We start from the raw sequence: 16,817 nt of genomic DNA on the forward strand, positions 1-16,817 counted from the left end.
TGGTTCTAATATGGGCTGTCGGCCTTTGAAGCTGACATATATCACACCAGGATGGCTTTGTGAGAGATCTGGCAGTTTCAGATTGGAAAGTGCCCTCACCTTAAATGACATTTCAACCCATATATTGAAGAGTTACTTACATTTCACATAGCCTATGTCATCTTTGGATTTCTGCCCACAGCACTTGCATTTCTGCTTCTCTGTTTTCAGAGAGTGTTCGAAAACCAAAGTCAAAGTGTGGGTGAAAGCACCATATGCAAACCAAGGTGTTTTTACTTGAATTTAATGTATGACAATAATGATTCACAAGTTCTCCAGCCTTCTTGAGTTGGCTGAAGATCAAATTTTGCCATGTGTTAAGGTTCATAAATCTTTATGCTCTGAAACACTTTTTTTTCATGTTTCCATTTCTTAAGTCACTAGAAACATGCTCTTAGAATAGCAGATGCATGACAAGCGTTATCAAAGGTACAAAACTGCTTGCATAAATAGAAGTAATTCAATAAACTGCAGTTAATGAGTCATATGACAGAGATGTAGAAAGTCATGACACAGAAAAACTGAAGAGAAAGCAGTTGTCTTTTCTAATACAAGACCTAGAGTGTAGTGAACAAACTTATCAAGTAGAAAATGGAAAACAAAAATCCTCAGAATAAAATAAGGTGCTTGAAATATAGCTACGTTGTGAAACTGTCATCAGATGTTAAGGACACTTAAGTTTAGATCAATCTGAAAAGATCTTCTAGGTTTTGGTTTTTTTCTTTTTTCTTCTCTGAGAACGTCTGCTCACAGGTATTGAATACTGAGATATCACCTCTAGTTCGGCAAGTCTCTGAACCACACTGCCAGAAGCCATGTGTGGCTGCCAAGGAAGATGCATTATTTGTTTTCCTTGATCTGACATTCTTCCTTGGCATCTGATGTTAACTGCAGTTTCAGGCTAGATGCTGAGCTAAAAGTGCCCTTGCAATGACTCTATATAGCTGTTTTCATTCCTCTTCTTTACTTTTTTTCCCAAACTTCTGTTATATTCCATATATTTTTTTAATAAATGCACTGAATTATGTTTGAGGCAGGGTGGAAGTCCTCTAGCTATTTTTTGGAATATTAGTGTCAGATAGTTTTAAGCATGCAGTGAAGAATGACTTCTCATAAGACAGCTCAAGGCAGAGCTTATAATTTTCCCTTGAAATGCTTCTAACGTGGTAATTCCAAAGGAAGTGTCTCTCAGCTGCAGCAAAGAGTTATGGGAGAAGAGGAAATAAAAGAATTTGCTGAGGGCTCTTTGGAGCATGGCTATATCCATCTTCTCTGCTCTATCCTTTTGGGGGACAAAAGCATTAATATAATTTATGAACAGCTTCAGTAATTCTCTCACATAGTAATGAATTAGCTTTTTCTTGATTAGGTAAGCACTCCCTTGGCAGGCATAGGTTCACAGAAAATGGAGCGTAGAAGACATGAAAAAGTGTTCTAACAAGCACCTGGGTTTGGAACAACCAGCATGTATTAAAATTATAAATAAAATCTCAAAAATAAACAGAATTTGTTTTCCTATTGTAGTTCCCATATTCATCTAAATGATAGCAATAACTTTTCTGCCAGCTCCACAGACTCTGCCTGGGAGTTTGAACCAGGTTTGCATAAATGCTGTTTTAGCAGCAGCTGCTCCGGCCAGGGCCCCTTTTTGTCATCTCTGCTCCAGTTCCTCTTGTGTTAGAACAGCTGAATGCACCATTCACTCAGTAGCTGAACAAAGGACTGATTTGGCTGTTTTTAGATGGTTTATTTTTCATTATTACTGCTGATAACAATCTCAGAAGTGATATAGCAGTTACAGAGTTTGTGTATGTTCAGTTGATAGCCTTAATGACAGTATTACTGCACCACCCTGAGTCTTCCCAGCTTGTCCTATTACAATGTATATAAGTAATTTAGCTGATAGATTCTGTAAGCAATTAGAACATCACTCTCTTTGTCTATTTCCTTCACATTTTTGGTCTTATAAATATATGCTTTGGTAAAAGGTAACTGAGCAAGAAGGGAAAGCTCCACAAGTTATTTCTCAAGGGCAAATAGGAAGGGATTTTGCAGGTGAAAATCTGCCTTGTCTCAATCAAATTACCACCATTCCATAAGTAATCTTCATTGAAACAAAGCTCGTAGAGATACTAATAGTTAGAAGTAATAAATAAAAGCAGATGGGCTTCAGTCCTGCAGATACATATTTCATCAGCTATTTTCAGGGATCAAATAATGCAGAATAGGGACTAATTGATATATTTGAGGTTTTGCAATTTTACTATAAATATAATGACCCAACTGAACTTTCAGGCAAACTCTGTGATTAAACTCTCTATTAGAGTCTTAATAAATCCAGATCTGATTAGCTGAAAGCTACCAAATAAAATAAGCCATTCCCCTCAACTGATTTGGGCCCCTGCTGTCAGGGGACTAAGATTTGCACCCACAGTGCAAAAAGAGAGCCTGGAGGTATTTTTAAGATCAGTTCAGTATCTTTGCTAAGGGCAGTGGTATGTTAAAAGCTGATTTTAATTTGCTTTTCATTACACAATACTCATGTGATCACACACTTAATGTTTAGGGAATAAATATACTTTTTAGAGAGTATCTCCATAATGACTTCATTCTCTTGTGGCTATAAAAGAGAGACAAAAACTTTAGTCTTGCCAAAAAAGGCACATGGCAAAATTCTTTGCCCCCTGACTCCTGCGTCTCACATTACATACAAAGTTTTTATGGCAGAGGAATGGTTGTGAATATCAGTGCTAAGTGCACTATTTGGCAGGATGGTTAGTAGTACTAAATTGTAATCTAATTGAATTATATTCTGCTGCTAGGTTTATGGTAATATTACTGCACCCAAAATGGCAGGCCATGTGCTTCCAAGTTTACTGGAGGTCAGTAAAATCTGGCACTGCATAAACAGCTGTTAATATTTAGTTCTCTCCAATATTTCAAGCAAGAGAGCATTGAATTTTCTGTTATAACTTGTACTGAACAAATCAGTTCCAGCAGGGCTAATTAATTTATTTTGAAAACCATTGGACTTAACTGGACAAAAATAATCGTGAAGTGAAGCTTATCTTGGATGGAAATAATATTTTTTTTACTGAGTGTCATTGCACGAATAAATGGACTGCATTTAAAAAAATAGTTGGGATCTTTGGCACACTGTACTGTTCAGATCTCCCAAACAAGATGGTTCTTTGCTGCTCAGAATTTCCCCTTGCGAGCATCCTTCCTTGCAATGTTTTCAGCTGAGACTCTCCAGCTTCTCTGCTCAGTTTTCATAGCCTGGTTGTGCTGAGGGATCCTGTGCCACTGCTTTGGCACACGTGTCATCCATTGCTATAGATGATTTTAAACTACACTTGAAACATCATACTAACTATGTACAATGAGTGAGTCCTGTGTGATCATTTGTGCTTCTACAGAAAGTTTCCATGGGCCATTTACTAGCATCCTATCTGCATACAGTTTGGTCAGTCCTGCAGCAGTAACCGCCAGGAGCCTGTGAAAGGAGCAGGTTCTCACCCATGATGTTAACTGACAAATTTAGGCATAGGATTTTTTCTTGGCCCTGCAGTTGCTGTGTGGGGAGAGTCCTTAGGACAGTGTGAAATTCTCACCTGAAGCCCTCCAGCAAGCATGGGTCTGGCACCTTGTCTCACTCTGTCCATTTTCTGTCCCCAGCTGTGCCTCATCCATGCAGGGATGGGCTGAGGAGTTCCCAGACCACTGGGAGGTAAATGACTTCAGGGCGATGAGTGTGCACACCCAGACATCCCTAACATCCAGCTACACCTCATTATGACTTAAAGGCAACTTGACTGGTGTCCATATGTCTCACAAACAACGTTCCTCAACTGCTGCACCTCTGTAATTGAAAACTGTGCCCAACAGTGTTCATCCAGCAATGAAATAAGATAAGCAACTTGTGATTGCCTGTTGGATGCATTCTGCACTGTGGTTTAACTAGGAGCAGGCTTTCCCTGGGAATGTGGAAATCGGATCACGATGACTTGGTTTCTGCTATTTCAAATTGCCATTGCTCTCTAAAGAAATTTGGGTGCAAATTTCCAGGATACTGTGTTTTTCCCCAGAATAAGTAGAATTGAATGTTATTCATATTATCTGTAACTATTTATGGAGTTAATTGCATGTTTTGCACTTCTCATTGTTTTTGCCTTATTACATTTCCTTAACTGTAGCTGGAACAAGAAACACTTTGAAGAACGGCAGTCAGCTGGGGGTAGGATAAACAGGAGCATCACGAAATTGAAGAGCCCAGTGGAAGAAGGGTCTTGCTGCATTTCAGCAATGAATAACTCCACTTGATTTAAGCTATTGGTTTAGCAGATTGACAGAAAATACCCCTTGGCTGCCATTTCCCAGGCCTTATCTAAGTTAAGGAGGATTTATTTTGTTAAATCTGATAAAGATCAGCTAACTATTTAGCGTCAGAGTATGGGAGAAGAATTTAACCACACAGCTGCTTTCATTTAGACCATTTTCTGTAGTGTGAGGGGTCCAGATTTTCCCTTGACAGTTTACAATCTATTACACATGACTTAATGTACAATTTAACTTGGACACTGGATCTTGCTCTCAATACAATACTCTCAATACTCATTACTGACTTGTCAGCACCTCAGCTTTTCTTTACCCTCTGCAACACACTCAGATTTGGTTCAGAATACTATATGTCAGTACTACAGTTTGAAAGATTGTATATGTTCTCAAATATTCTCTGTCCTGATTGCTTTCCATGTAGAGTACTGATAGATTTTTTTTTTCTTTTTATCAACTGGAGTAATTCAAGAATTGAATGCCAATACTCTTCTTGTATTTTGACTCTATCTTCCCATCTGTCCCTTTAATTCAAGAACATTGCACAAAACTCATGGCCAGTAATTAGGCATGGATTCTAATTCCACGCCACCAAAGAAAATAAGTCTTTTTTATTATTTCATTTGCAGCATAAAATTGTCATATTTAAAAGCAGGAATGCAGCATTTCAGCATGTATCACAGAATTGCTCACTGTGGATCTTGATTGTAGCACTTAGTTATATCTTTTTTCCTTTGGAGGGACTGGAATACATAAGTTTCACAATACAGGCTCCCCTGTACTCAAGGTAGCAAGCTTCTGTTTCAGAACTAATAGCAGCATAGGAATAAACCAAAGAAAACGTGTTAACTAGCTGCAATAGAGGATTATCAGTAACAAAATTCAAAACACTATAAAATAGCGCTGGAGAAAAAAAAAAGAATTCATTTCCAGGACCAGCCTAGGAAATATGATCAATTTTAGCTTACTAATGTATGGCAGTAATGAAGCAAATCAATCCAGGTGTATGTTATGTTATTTGTGATAGATCATACAGAAGCTTTCACAGATCCTCCTGTCCTCTCTGGTATGCTACAGCAATAACAAGATGTCATCTGAGACATCTTGTTGTGCAAGAAGTTACTACTGCAGAGCTATTATGGGGATCTGGCCCCAAAGAACCAATTCTTCCAGCCTGAGAAAGCAGGGAGGTGAGCCTGGAATTCTTTAGGGAATGAACTGCCAATAAAGGGCACAGAAAGAGCCTTCAAAGAAAAGGAAAATCTTCTAGGTATAGAAACTGGCAAGGGCAACCTTTCTTCTCAGGAAGCATTAACTTACTTAGCTGACTTGAGAATCAAAAGGGTTCTTTCATACTTCAGTATGAATATGCTAGGCAGCTCAGAAGCATTTTTCATCAAATTTATTGTTTTCATGTTATCTAAAAGACCCAAGTTTCTGTGGTTTAAGAAAAGAAATATAGCTCTGTGATGCATTTGAATCTTGCTTTCTTAAGTAGGAAATTGTGGCCCAAACAGATTCTGTTTTGCCCAGTGCTCAAAATCTCCAACAGGAACTCTAAGCAGATTAGTGCTAAGAGCATGAGAGAATTACAGCTCTCAGAAGACATCTTGAGTGAGGCATATAGGCTTCAGCAGCTAAGATTAGTGGTTCTCAAGGTTCTCGTAACTCCCTGGCTAATTAAGAGGCAGCCACATGGCATTTGTACTAACCAGAATCAATGTACCATAATGAATTATGAGCCCTCTAATCCAGCAAGCAGCTGACAGAAGAACTGATGAAAGCCCCACCAGCACCTCAGTATTTCTAAGCAGCAGTGCCAGAATTGTCATGTGTTGTGATTGCCTATGTGTCACCCAGCTGGCAGCCATTAGGCTGACCCTCCCAGTTACCTTCAAGGGAAATACCCTCATACCCTCACCTCTGCTGTTATGGAACCAAGAGCATTTGGGCATCTTTGCAGATGGCAGCTCAGAGCTAAGCAGGTCTGGAAGTGCCTGCCTCACAAATCTGAGAAAGAACAGGAAAGGGAATTGGTATTTGTTTTTTATGGCTGGGCTTCTATTCTCAAGGCCATCTCTAGGAGCAGCATAGCAGAATCAAGCAGAATAGGCTGCCACAGAAAGCAACAAAATTTGTCTGATTTACCTATGGCTGTCCTGTGAGAAAAATACCCTCCCACTGGGTTTGTTTTTGGGAGGACGTGATTCCACATCGGCTGCTTCCGGAGGTGATACTTTAAAACATAGGCTGAATTTCCTGGTGAAACATTTTAGCATAGCAATAGAAGGAGCCTGAGCACTTTATTGCTGCTGAACTGGTTAGAGTCAGAACCGCGCCATAAGTCATCCACTATGCTATCTTCAGAGATAGCATTAAACCATTCAGATCAAACCACAAGCTAAGGCAAATACGTTAATGTTCAGATCTGTCACTTACCAGTATCAGCATGAGTTGAAATTTCTTAATGCATAGTTTAAAGCAGTGTAATCTTACCATTTAATTTAAATACTTTTATTTTTGCTTCATTCCCTTTTTTTTCCTTGCCATAGCTCCTTTAAGTGAATGAGGAAGAAATGAAAGAAAAGAGAACAAACTTTGGAAAGTCTTGTATTTTGAATCATGACTTCTTCCTTGCTAACCGATGTCCCATGTTTTTCTCAAAATGTAATGAACTGTCTAATAAACTCAATGTATTAATTTTATTAATAAACACAATCAACTTACACGGAAAATTTCAGAATTAGCATGGTCTTTCTTACACAAAATATTCCTTAAAATAAACGTCTCGAAGTCCTACAAAGAATCAACCTCAGGTTCCCATCTTGCCCTTTACTCACACATTCCTGCTGCCTTTGTTGACAGTGGGGCTCATGTGCCCAGGCAGGAAACCAGATTAACTGTCTGGGAGCCTGAAAACTAAGTAAGCAGAAGAGAAAATAAATAGAAAAAGGAGCAAGAAGATGGGATTTAATTACATATTTTTCTCTTCACTAGGACAGATGATTGGACAGCCATCTTGCCCTCGCAGTCCAGCTTCCCAGTTTCACTCCTTCAAAGAGACTTCCTTAACCTTCATACACTCATAGCTCACTGCATTTATGTTGCCTTGTGTTCAGCATTTACAGCTCCTTTGAGCTGCCGCACTCAAAAGACAGAGCTCTGTCCCTAACGACCTAATACTCGGATGAGCAAACTGACAGGAACACGGATAAGAAGCAGTATTGAAATCAGAAACCACATGCTTGCTCCCTTGGATGAGGCCTCTTTGTGTCCAGTTTGATGAGTGCTGGTATGTCAGTGGAGCAAAAACATTAAAAAAAAAAAACAACCAATCATTTGCTGCTGCTCAGTTGTGGTGCCTGCTCATAGAAAAAGGGATAAGTAATACTACATAGCTGCTGAACTACAGATGCAAACTCAGTTCCTGTGAAATGAAGATAGGAAAACCTGCCCTCGGAGATTTGTTTTCAATGAGCAAAGATAGATGACTTAGCTTTTTAGGAATGTTAGTACAAAAAAATGGGGCACTCCCATGTTTTGGTAGAAACTGAGTTCTCTGTTGAGTTCTGTATTTGTGTCAGCGTCGATCAGCCTCACAGCAGCTCTCAGAACACAGGAGGCCTGTCTGAACATGGAGCAAAGGAGAAAGTGAAACCAGAGAAGCTGAGGATATCCAGGCATTTTTTCACCTCCTCCGGTGAGGTGTAGCACTGTCAACTGTCTTACACTGTGTGTATTCCACAAGAATTGTTCTCATCTAAACAGTACTTTCCCAAACAGAGTAAGTTTACCAGAATGCCAGTTTAAAATACTAGAAGTTTACGGACAAATTATCAGCAAGTCTCATTATGTTCATAATATCATTATCCAGACCATTCTGTGAACTTGCAGTATGGCTTCAGCATTCCTAATGCTCAGTTTGTATTTTGTCCCATGACACTGAACCCCCACAGTGCTGCTGAGCTGGGAGTGGCAGAGGCAGCACACGATGGAAGAGAAACCTTACAAGCCGTTGCTGTGGCCCCGCACTGTCACAAGTTGTTTGGATGCCCAAACTGTCACCTGTAAAGCAGCAGCATATTCTCCCACTGGCAGCACAGCTGGCATTTAAGAGAGGGAAAGAGGACAGCTAATGCCACCACTGCTTCCCCAGCACATACAAAGCTAAGCTTACCAATCTTGGAGAAAAGTGATTCCACACAGATGACACAGCTGCATGAGCAAGTTGCACTGGGTGAGTGACAGCTGGGCAAGCAGCAGAACTTACGCAAGGGAAAAGATGGGGTGTTGGCTGTGAGGCAAAGCACTGTGCTCTTCCTTATGCCACACTGCTACTTTGGCTCTGCCGTGGCACTGACCAGATTCTGGCCTGGAGCCTGCAGTATGGCTCCATCTAGATTCAGAGATGAGATTCATCTAGATTAATCATCTCGATTAAGAGAAAAAACCTTTTTCCATTTTAAGAAAAAAAGAATCCTAGAACTTTTCAGAATAAAAGCAAAAGGAAATGGTAAGTAACAGGCGTTCAGAAAGTGTCTATTTTTTTTTTTTTAAAGCAGCAGGACTACAAAATTAGGGAGTTAAAAATGCAGTACGTATCATGTATTATAAACCTGTTACCTGAAATTGCCTGATAAGTCTAGTGGTCAATGTCAAAGCAGGTAAAATCTTTCATATTCCAATAGTTACTGTTCGCCACAAAATTAAATGAAATAACTGGCATCCGTATGAGAATGTTTTATTAAAAATACATATCTTCTGTTTCACATAAAAAGAATCCACATTGTATGTAACACAACTTTAAAAATTGGACAGGAATCACTTGAAAAAAAACCAACAAAGAAAAAAAACAGATTCCATAAGCCAGAGCACCCAACCTTTGACTGCATGAGCTACGAATTAAAATCCTGTGTTCAAGACCCAGAGTGCCTGTCCAGGAAGGAGCAGCTGGCCAGAGGCTGGAGTGCCAATGGTTCCACAGCAGCTCTTCTCTGCCATAGAGAATTGCAGGACATGTGTCTGCTCCAAGCCCCATGAACGCTGTTCCTCCCCAGGCTTACTGCTGGGTACAGCAGTTACCTTAGCAAGAGACCCACTGGAGTGGCACTCAGCTCAAGCATTGCAGGTTGGCCACCCCTTCTGTAAACAAGGTGAAAAAGAGCACAGCACTTCGAGCTAACTTCACTTAGGATCCATTGGCAACTCACATTAATAGCACTGTTAAAAGAGACTCAGCTGTGCATGAAGCAACAGCCTTTTTGATGAATATTACCTTAACTACGGCTTGCACTGGAATCCATTAACTTTTGGATTCCCGCTTTTCATAGAGCAGACTTTTGAAAAGACATAATTTACAAAGCAACAAGTTATCAGCTCAGGCAGCAGCAAATACTAATTGAAACTTTAATGCATATAAATCAAAGTTGGAATGCAAAAGAGTTGTTACAGATGTCTGCCATCTAAACTACACAGAACAAAACACAGGCTGCACTTGCTGTCCGAAGAAAGCATTGGCCTGCCAGGCTCTGAAGATATTGAAGATTTGGGTCCTTTTAAAGTCACTCACAGATGTACTCATCACCCCTCCAAAACAGTCACAATGCTTTATAAATTTAGATGTAAAAAGCATTCCAGACACTGACAATAAACAGACATTTACTGGCCAACTCATAACTTAAGCAAGGCACAAAGAAGAAAAGACACTGGAGGAGGAAGCAAAGCGATGTGAAATCATAAAGCAGCAGTCCCTGCAGCAGCAACAATGCCTGTGGTTAGACAGCAAGAGTAACAGTAAAGCAAAGTTCCATTTTAAAGTAAAAAAAAAAGGTGACCTTGCATGGCATTATACATGTTCTAATCCCATACAAATAATGACCTGATTTAAAAAAATGATCCTTCATCTAACATAATATCTCGTAACAGAATATCTTCTTAAAGGATATAATGTTTGTGCAACTTCAGAGGCCTGTCTTTTTAAGGATTCTTTATCATCTACAGTGATTCCTCAGACTGCTATTTCACCAAGCACACTGTCACCTTCTGGAAGGGCTCTGTAGCTCCACTGGCTGTGCTGGGAACTTACAACAGAGATCATCTTCCTCACTCGGTCCACTAGCTTCCGAGGCCTGCTGGTTTGCACAAAGAGATTCCTCTCACTACGCTATCATTGCACAGACTGTAACACAACAAGATTTGCCCAGGGAAGCATTTGTTCACATTTCTATTATAAAGGAAATGAACTGATTTTCAAGACCTTACAAGAGTTCACAGAAATAGAATTAAAGATCTCTTACTTCATTTTAGCAAAACAAATTTCTTCTGAGATTAATGAAATTCAAATACCTGTTAACCTCCAGAACGCTGCCAATCAAAGTAACTTACCATACTGCCATGACATCTTAAAACCCAAACCTCAATTTGCCAAAATCTCAGCAAGTCAAACAACTGCCTTAACTGTAACAGTGCCCAGTGCACTATCATCAAATTTCTGAGTAATTTCAAAGTCCACACTGAAAAGCTTTGATCCCGCAGATTTGGCCCACTCTGCATTCAAGGAGGTAAAAATGAGTTAAACATACCAGGTCGGGAATTTATAACCCTTCCTCATATTTGAAGCATCTAATAACTTGTGAGCTCACATCTTACAGAAAATAGGAACAGGACACTTTCTCCAGTTGGGATGTGGAAATGTAGGAAACAACTGGCTTTTAAAATAGCTCAGTGGAAAGGTGTGGGAAAACAAGGCTGAAAAGGCAAAGTCTTAATCAGTAATTAAATAAGCTACAGCATGAAAGTCCTGCAACAACTGCAGACTATAAAGCTTCCTGTAAACAGCAGTGGTAAAAAATACAAGTAACAATGAGTTTGTGTATATGCACATTAAAAAATAAATAAATCTAGATTTAAAAATCTCTCCACAGGATCACAATTCCCTTCTTAGAGAGACATTGTTACAGCTTGTGTACAGCATTCTAAAACAATCTTTCACAGCCTTCAGAATTCTTCATGGTTTTCCTAATCCATCTGTAGTGACTGACATTTCTCCCCAGAACAGAATAATACTTTAAAGCATTTCAGATAGATTGTAAGCTTGTTTGACTTGCAAATCCATCTTTCAGGTCTTGAAGATGGCATCCAAATAAAACATTCAATCTTTTAAAGAAATTTTGTTTTAAATACAAGCCGTCTCTGTTTTAATCTCAAAACAGATCTGGAGAATTTACTAACTTCTTAAAAAAAAGACTAGAAAAAAAAAATCACAGAAGTTTCTAGTCTCCAGTAATTCACCAATTGTTCTCACAGTTGAGAAGGACGTTATTAGCTAAATCACTTATTCCTTTCAAAAGCTACTTTGAAAATAAAAGGTAATTTGACTCTACTTTCTACCGCAGAAGATCACAAGCAGGTGGCTTTTTGTGTGTGCACTGCAAAACAGAGAGCAGTGCTACAGAACTGAATTAGTCTGACAAATCCCCTTTTCAGTCACGCAATCTTAAAATACACGCGTCCAGATGAAAGCTCTGCAACCCATTTCTTAATCACCTTCCTGCTCCCACTAATAACACACTTCTGACTATGCTAGGTTATTTTCTCATCTCTAACAAGAAACTTAATGAAACTCCTATATCCATTCCCACTGTGTGCACCTGGATAATACACGGCTGCAAGGGTCCATGTACACAGCTCCTCTAATGGGATCAGAATTTAAAAACGGTTCAAAGTAGCAAAGAGGTTCAAACCTGCTTTGATCTCAATAAGCAGAAGGATGAACAGATATGCAGGACGACCTGCACGAACAGATAACACTGTAGTGTCCTATCCCAGCATTAGCAGCAATCTTTGTCTGTAATGAGCTCAGAGGAAAAAGCAAAGAAACAAACAAACAAACAAAAATTACGAAGGCTGTTCAAGGAAGAACACATGAGAACAACAGAGATACTGATCTCAAGTCTCCATTGCACTGCATCTTGGGGAAAATGACCTTACAAATGATTACACCCAGTGCAAGGCAGTAGAGACAATCAAGCCTGCAATTTGCACGGTTTGAGTGAGCTCAAAAATTTGACTTCCAAGACTTTGTCCCTTTAAGATGTGTGTGTCACAACAGGAATGTCAATTTCCATGGCAGAGAGGCGAGAGCGTGCAGAATATGGCTGAGAGGCATAGCTGTGCATGCTGGGGGCATGTGAATAGAGGGGCTGCCAGAAGGGAGAAGGCAGGCTCTTACATGCACAATACCACAGAAATAAAAGAACAGAAGTGAAAAACAGACCACCAGCACTGGCAATGGCGATAAATACAGAGATGTCAAAGCTAAAGACAGGCTCGTATTTTCTGTTCAGATAGTTGTTGTAAAAAATGACCCAGATTGACGGAGTGAGACAAATTGCACATGCGAGGAGGAACAAGAGGCCAGCCACGAGGTGGCAGCCCGCACTGTTCACAAGGCATTTCGCCAGTTTGACGTTTGGCACGCTTGATACAAAGGCTGTGTTACACATGCCAATCATGCAGAGAAACAGAGCTGAGACAGCAGTGAACATACTCAGTGGAAGGGCAAACTGAAGAACGCGCAAATCCAGCTGATCAACCGCCGTGTACCACTGCGGGTCATATATCACACAGTCTCTGCTCCCATCAAAGCGAGCACACTTGATCCAGAGTCCAGTGTAAATGGTCACATTCCTCTCATTCTTGTTGTACGTGTACAGTCTCATTTGCCTCCAGTTTGGAAGCAGAACTGCTGCAAGGAGTCCGGCCACTGATGCTGTCCCACTGAGGAAGGCCAGCACTGTTGCTGCATGAACATCCCTGCAGCCCATGCCTGCCCACAACACACGTCTCCTGCAATTAAACAGAAAAATAAAAAATAAATCAGTAGGTTCAAGTTTGTTGATACAAAACTGATTACAGTTGACTTATGCTAGCTGAATCGAGTTGGTAGGCAGCAACAGTGGCACCTTTCTTGCTCCGTACACTTGGGTGGTGATAACACAACCGAGTCCCTGCATTAATGAGAGCACAGATTATTTCACAGCCCGTTATGATTGCTCAGCTGACAGAGTGCTAAATAAGTCTTCAAAACCAAAAAAGAGCACTTTAACATGCAATTCTATGCAACACTGAAGTGTGCGTCACCGTGTGGGCTTTTACAGAGGCTACCAGGAGGTCAGTCACTGAGTTAGCTGATTTAAGAAGTTCACTTCACCTCAACTGGCTGCTCCCTCTCTGTTCCCCAAATGCAATACCAGAGTGCATCTCAGTCCTACCACACTGCCACGTAACTAAAAGGGAACTGCTCAGTACCGGCATCATTAGGTGAGGCACGAATGCATACATGGGCAGTAACACACAGTTTAGATGGGCCAAATTCAAAGCTGCAAGCTAGTGAAGAAGGTGCTGCTGAGTAATTTACTATGATGCTTTTTCAAAAGCAATTAAAAATTCTTCTACACAACCCCCGCTTTCCAAGCCCTGTTTCTGCCAGCCAGTCCTGCATTTTGGTTGAGTTCCTTATTTTTGAATGAAAGAATTCTGAGTGCTTCTCTTGGGGTAGGAAGGAAGAGATGTAGAAAACAGCTTATTTTCTAGTTGGAGGATATCAAGAAAAAGTGAATTTGTACGTATGTTATGCACAATTCCCCCAGCAGGGGAAACTCTTTTACAGCAACCATGTGAGCAGTAACAAATCCTTGGTTCAGACAGTAAAAAAAAAATATAGATTCAGTGTACTCACCAGTGGTGTATTCAAATCAAGAGAAACCTTAGAAGCTTTTAGAACCAGGAAAAAGCTGTTACTGGATCTAGAAAACAGAGCATGGAGAGTCAGCATTACATTTGTTTTATGCAATGCCAACAACAGTGTTTACACTGCAATTCACAAATATGAAACTTCAAATGTGTTTGCATTAATCCAACTCCTAGAATTTCCTCTTCCATTTAAAAAACAAAACCAAACTACTGGTTTTTTTTTTTTTGTCCTTCTCCCAAGATTTTTCCCCTGAGGACTCCTTCTTATCTACCTGTCTCTGTTTGAGAAACAGATAAGAAAGGTGGAAAACAACTACTTTTCTATGGATGTTTTAAAATTCAGGGATGCTCACCAAAAAATAAAAATCCATATAGTTACACAGAATCAGGTTAGGTTCCCGGCTCCACTTTCAAAACAGGGAGGAAAAGATGAATCATTATTCATGTCAAAGAACAAAAGAGAGTCTGAATTGTTTATATACTTGTGGGTCTCTTTTCCTTCCTCTACACACAAAGGTTTGAAGGAAAAGGGAAAAAGGCAGGAAACACTGGTGATGGCTTTTCAGTACCTGCCCAGCACTGTCCTGAGAAAGAAACCCCACCTCAATTATCTTTTCACCCACATCTGGGAACAGCAACACTGAGCTCCAAAACCAGCTCTGCAGATCCTAGTAGGAGAATCACTTCCACACTAGGTAGGTAGGGTGTCAGATCTACAAGCATGTTATTGTGCAACTTCAAGGACCTGAAGGTGGGTTTGCTGTGCTAGCACGCACAGAAACATGAAGTTCACTTTAAATCACCTACGTCAAAACCTGAAATATAACATTCATACAGACGTGGTCTCCTGGGGTGAAGCACCAAAGAAACTTCTATCAGACCATATAGGCAAGAAAGGCTTTACAGCATTTACTCAATTTTACCCCATTTTTTTTCATTAAATAAGGAAATAAACTTCCAATGCCAAAATCCTCCAATCTGAATGCTATTGTATATGAGACACTAAGGGCAGATAGGGCCAATTCAGGCATGCACTGGACTCCAGCTAACAGGCTAAACAACCACAGCTGCAGAGGCTGAATGTTGCAATTGCGCAAACTACTCTGGCAGAGTGCAGAGGTCAACATCACCACTTTCTGCTCCACCAGAGCAAAAGCACAGTTTGTTAATTTTTTCTCCTTGAGTTCAGGACTCAAAAAAATAAAATACAAAAAGTATTACTGAACAGGTGGAGTATTTCTGAGCAGCTTTCAAGGTTTCTGAGCACTGTGCTACAACGTAAGCTAAGACAAACATGCAGATCTCCCTCTGGAAGTTCACACCCTCAAAAGCATCAGCCAGTGCTCACGAACAACCATAATTAAGTAGAAAATTAAGAGCCCAGCCCCTCCCATTACCAGATGGATACCTGTGGTCACCAGCTGTTGAAATGCACACATATAGCACAGGCATGGAACATCACGGAACACCCACCTCAGCTAGACCTCCATTTCTGCAAACACAGAGTTCCTCCCCTTCTCTGTCACAATTCAGGACACCCGTGTTCTCCCTTCTCCCTCCTGGCGGTGTTGAACAACCGCCAACCTCAGGCTCCAGCCCAAGGGAAGAAAGCTGCTTTGGCCAGGGCAGGTGAGGGCCTTTTCTGCCTTAAATGTCAGACTCCAGGTTCTCACAGCCAACGCACCTCACAGCTCTCGTAACTGATTCGTAAGAACTACCAATCCCAGTGCCCCTCAGGGACGGATTTCACTACAGCTCCTCTTGTGAAGATCCATGTTTAAGGCACTAGAGCTGTGGCTCGCTGACCAGGAGGAGGAGCCCAGAGCAGCCCCGTTTCTCCATAACTAGAAGCGGCCGATACAAAGTAACTGCTGCCAGTCAACGCTTTTTTTCTAACAATCTCTCACTCGGTTCCAAGTTCCACGAGCACCCCGTTAAAAATTAAACCCTGACGCAACAGATCGGACGCAGCATCCTCAGCTAAGGCACGGGGAGCTTTAAGAAAGCCGACGCGCCCTCGCCAGCCGATGAAGACAGCGGACGGCGCCGGGTTGCATCGACCGGACCGCGCCTGAAGCGCAGAGCCCGCAGCCCGGCCGCACGGCGCCCACCCCGCAGCCCGGCCCACGCGGCTCCTCCGAGCCGCCTCCGCCTCCCGGCCGCTCACCTGGCCGTCAGGGCGCGGGGCCGCGCAGAACGGGCATCGTAGCCGAGCTCCTCCCGCCGGAGCGGTCTCCTTCCTCTTCCCCTCGCGGGAGGCCCGTCGCACTGCGGGATTGCAGTCCGGCGCCGCCGCAGTGCCGGCCCCGAGCCCTGCCCGCGACTACAGCTCCCAGCGACCCCCAGGGCGGGATCCTCCCCCTAGGGCGGTGCCCGGCCCGCCTGCCGCCTGCGCGGCACTACCGTAAAACGAGGAAGATAATCGCGCTGCTAACGAGCGTTGGAATAAAGTTAGCCCTCTTCACAGCGACTGCTTTATCAAGGTTCAGAAGGGCAGGATTTCACTGGTACGCTCACAGAAACTAGAATTAAGTTGAGAAGCACGTGATGAATTCCGTCTTATTGTAATTGCAATCAGTAAAAGACATCCCGTACAACAAACGACTTTTATTTTAACATTTTACCTTTTAAACGTGCTGCTTGTAAAATCCAATCCCCAAAACACGGGGCTCTGCTGAAAAGCAGCCTTC

General features: G+C 41.5%; 1 protein-coding gene across 3 annotated transcripts; it reads right to left on the reverse strand.

Moving 5' to 3' along the window:
- Positions 1-9,099: 9,099 nt before the first annotated feature.
- CLDN12 (claudin 12) lies at positions 9,100-16,412 on the reverse strand. 3 transcript variants are annotated; one of them, XM_042817396.1, is made up of 3 exons: positions 16,295-16,412; positions 14,114-14,180; positions 9,100-13,221 (listed from the first exon to the last, which is right to left on the reverse strand). In XM_042817396.1, the coding sequence occupies exon 3, from the start codon at positions 13,197-13,199 to the stop codon at positions 12,462-12,464; it is 738 nt and encodes a 245-aa protein (XP_042673330.1). In that variant the 5' UTR covers positions 13,200-13,221; positions 14,114-14,180; positions 16,295-16,412; the 3' UTR covers positions 9,100-12,461. The 3 variants fall into 3 exon arrangements, with proteins under 3 accessions (XP_042673330.1, XP_042673332.1, XP_042673331.1); XM_042817398.1 differs by lacking the exon at positions 16,295-16,412 and adding an exon at positions 15,812-16,159; XM_042817397.1 differs by lacking the exon at positions 16,295-16,412 and adding an exon at positions 15,601-16,159.
- Between the last annotated feature and the right edge of the window lie 405 nt (positions 16,413-16,817).

This window comes from Centrocercus urophasianus, unplaced genomic scaffold (assembly GCF_019232065.1).
Source record: "Centrocercus urophasianus isolate 14NV4802_14NV808 unplaced genomic scaffold, USGS_Curo_1.0 seq_16, whole genome shotgun sequence".
Lineage (NCBI taxonomy): Eukaryota > Metazoa > Chordata > Aves > Galliformes > Phasianidae > Centrocercus > Centrocercus urophasianus.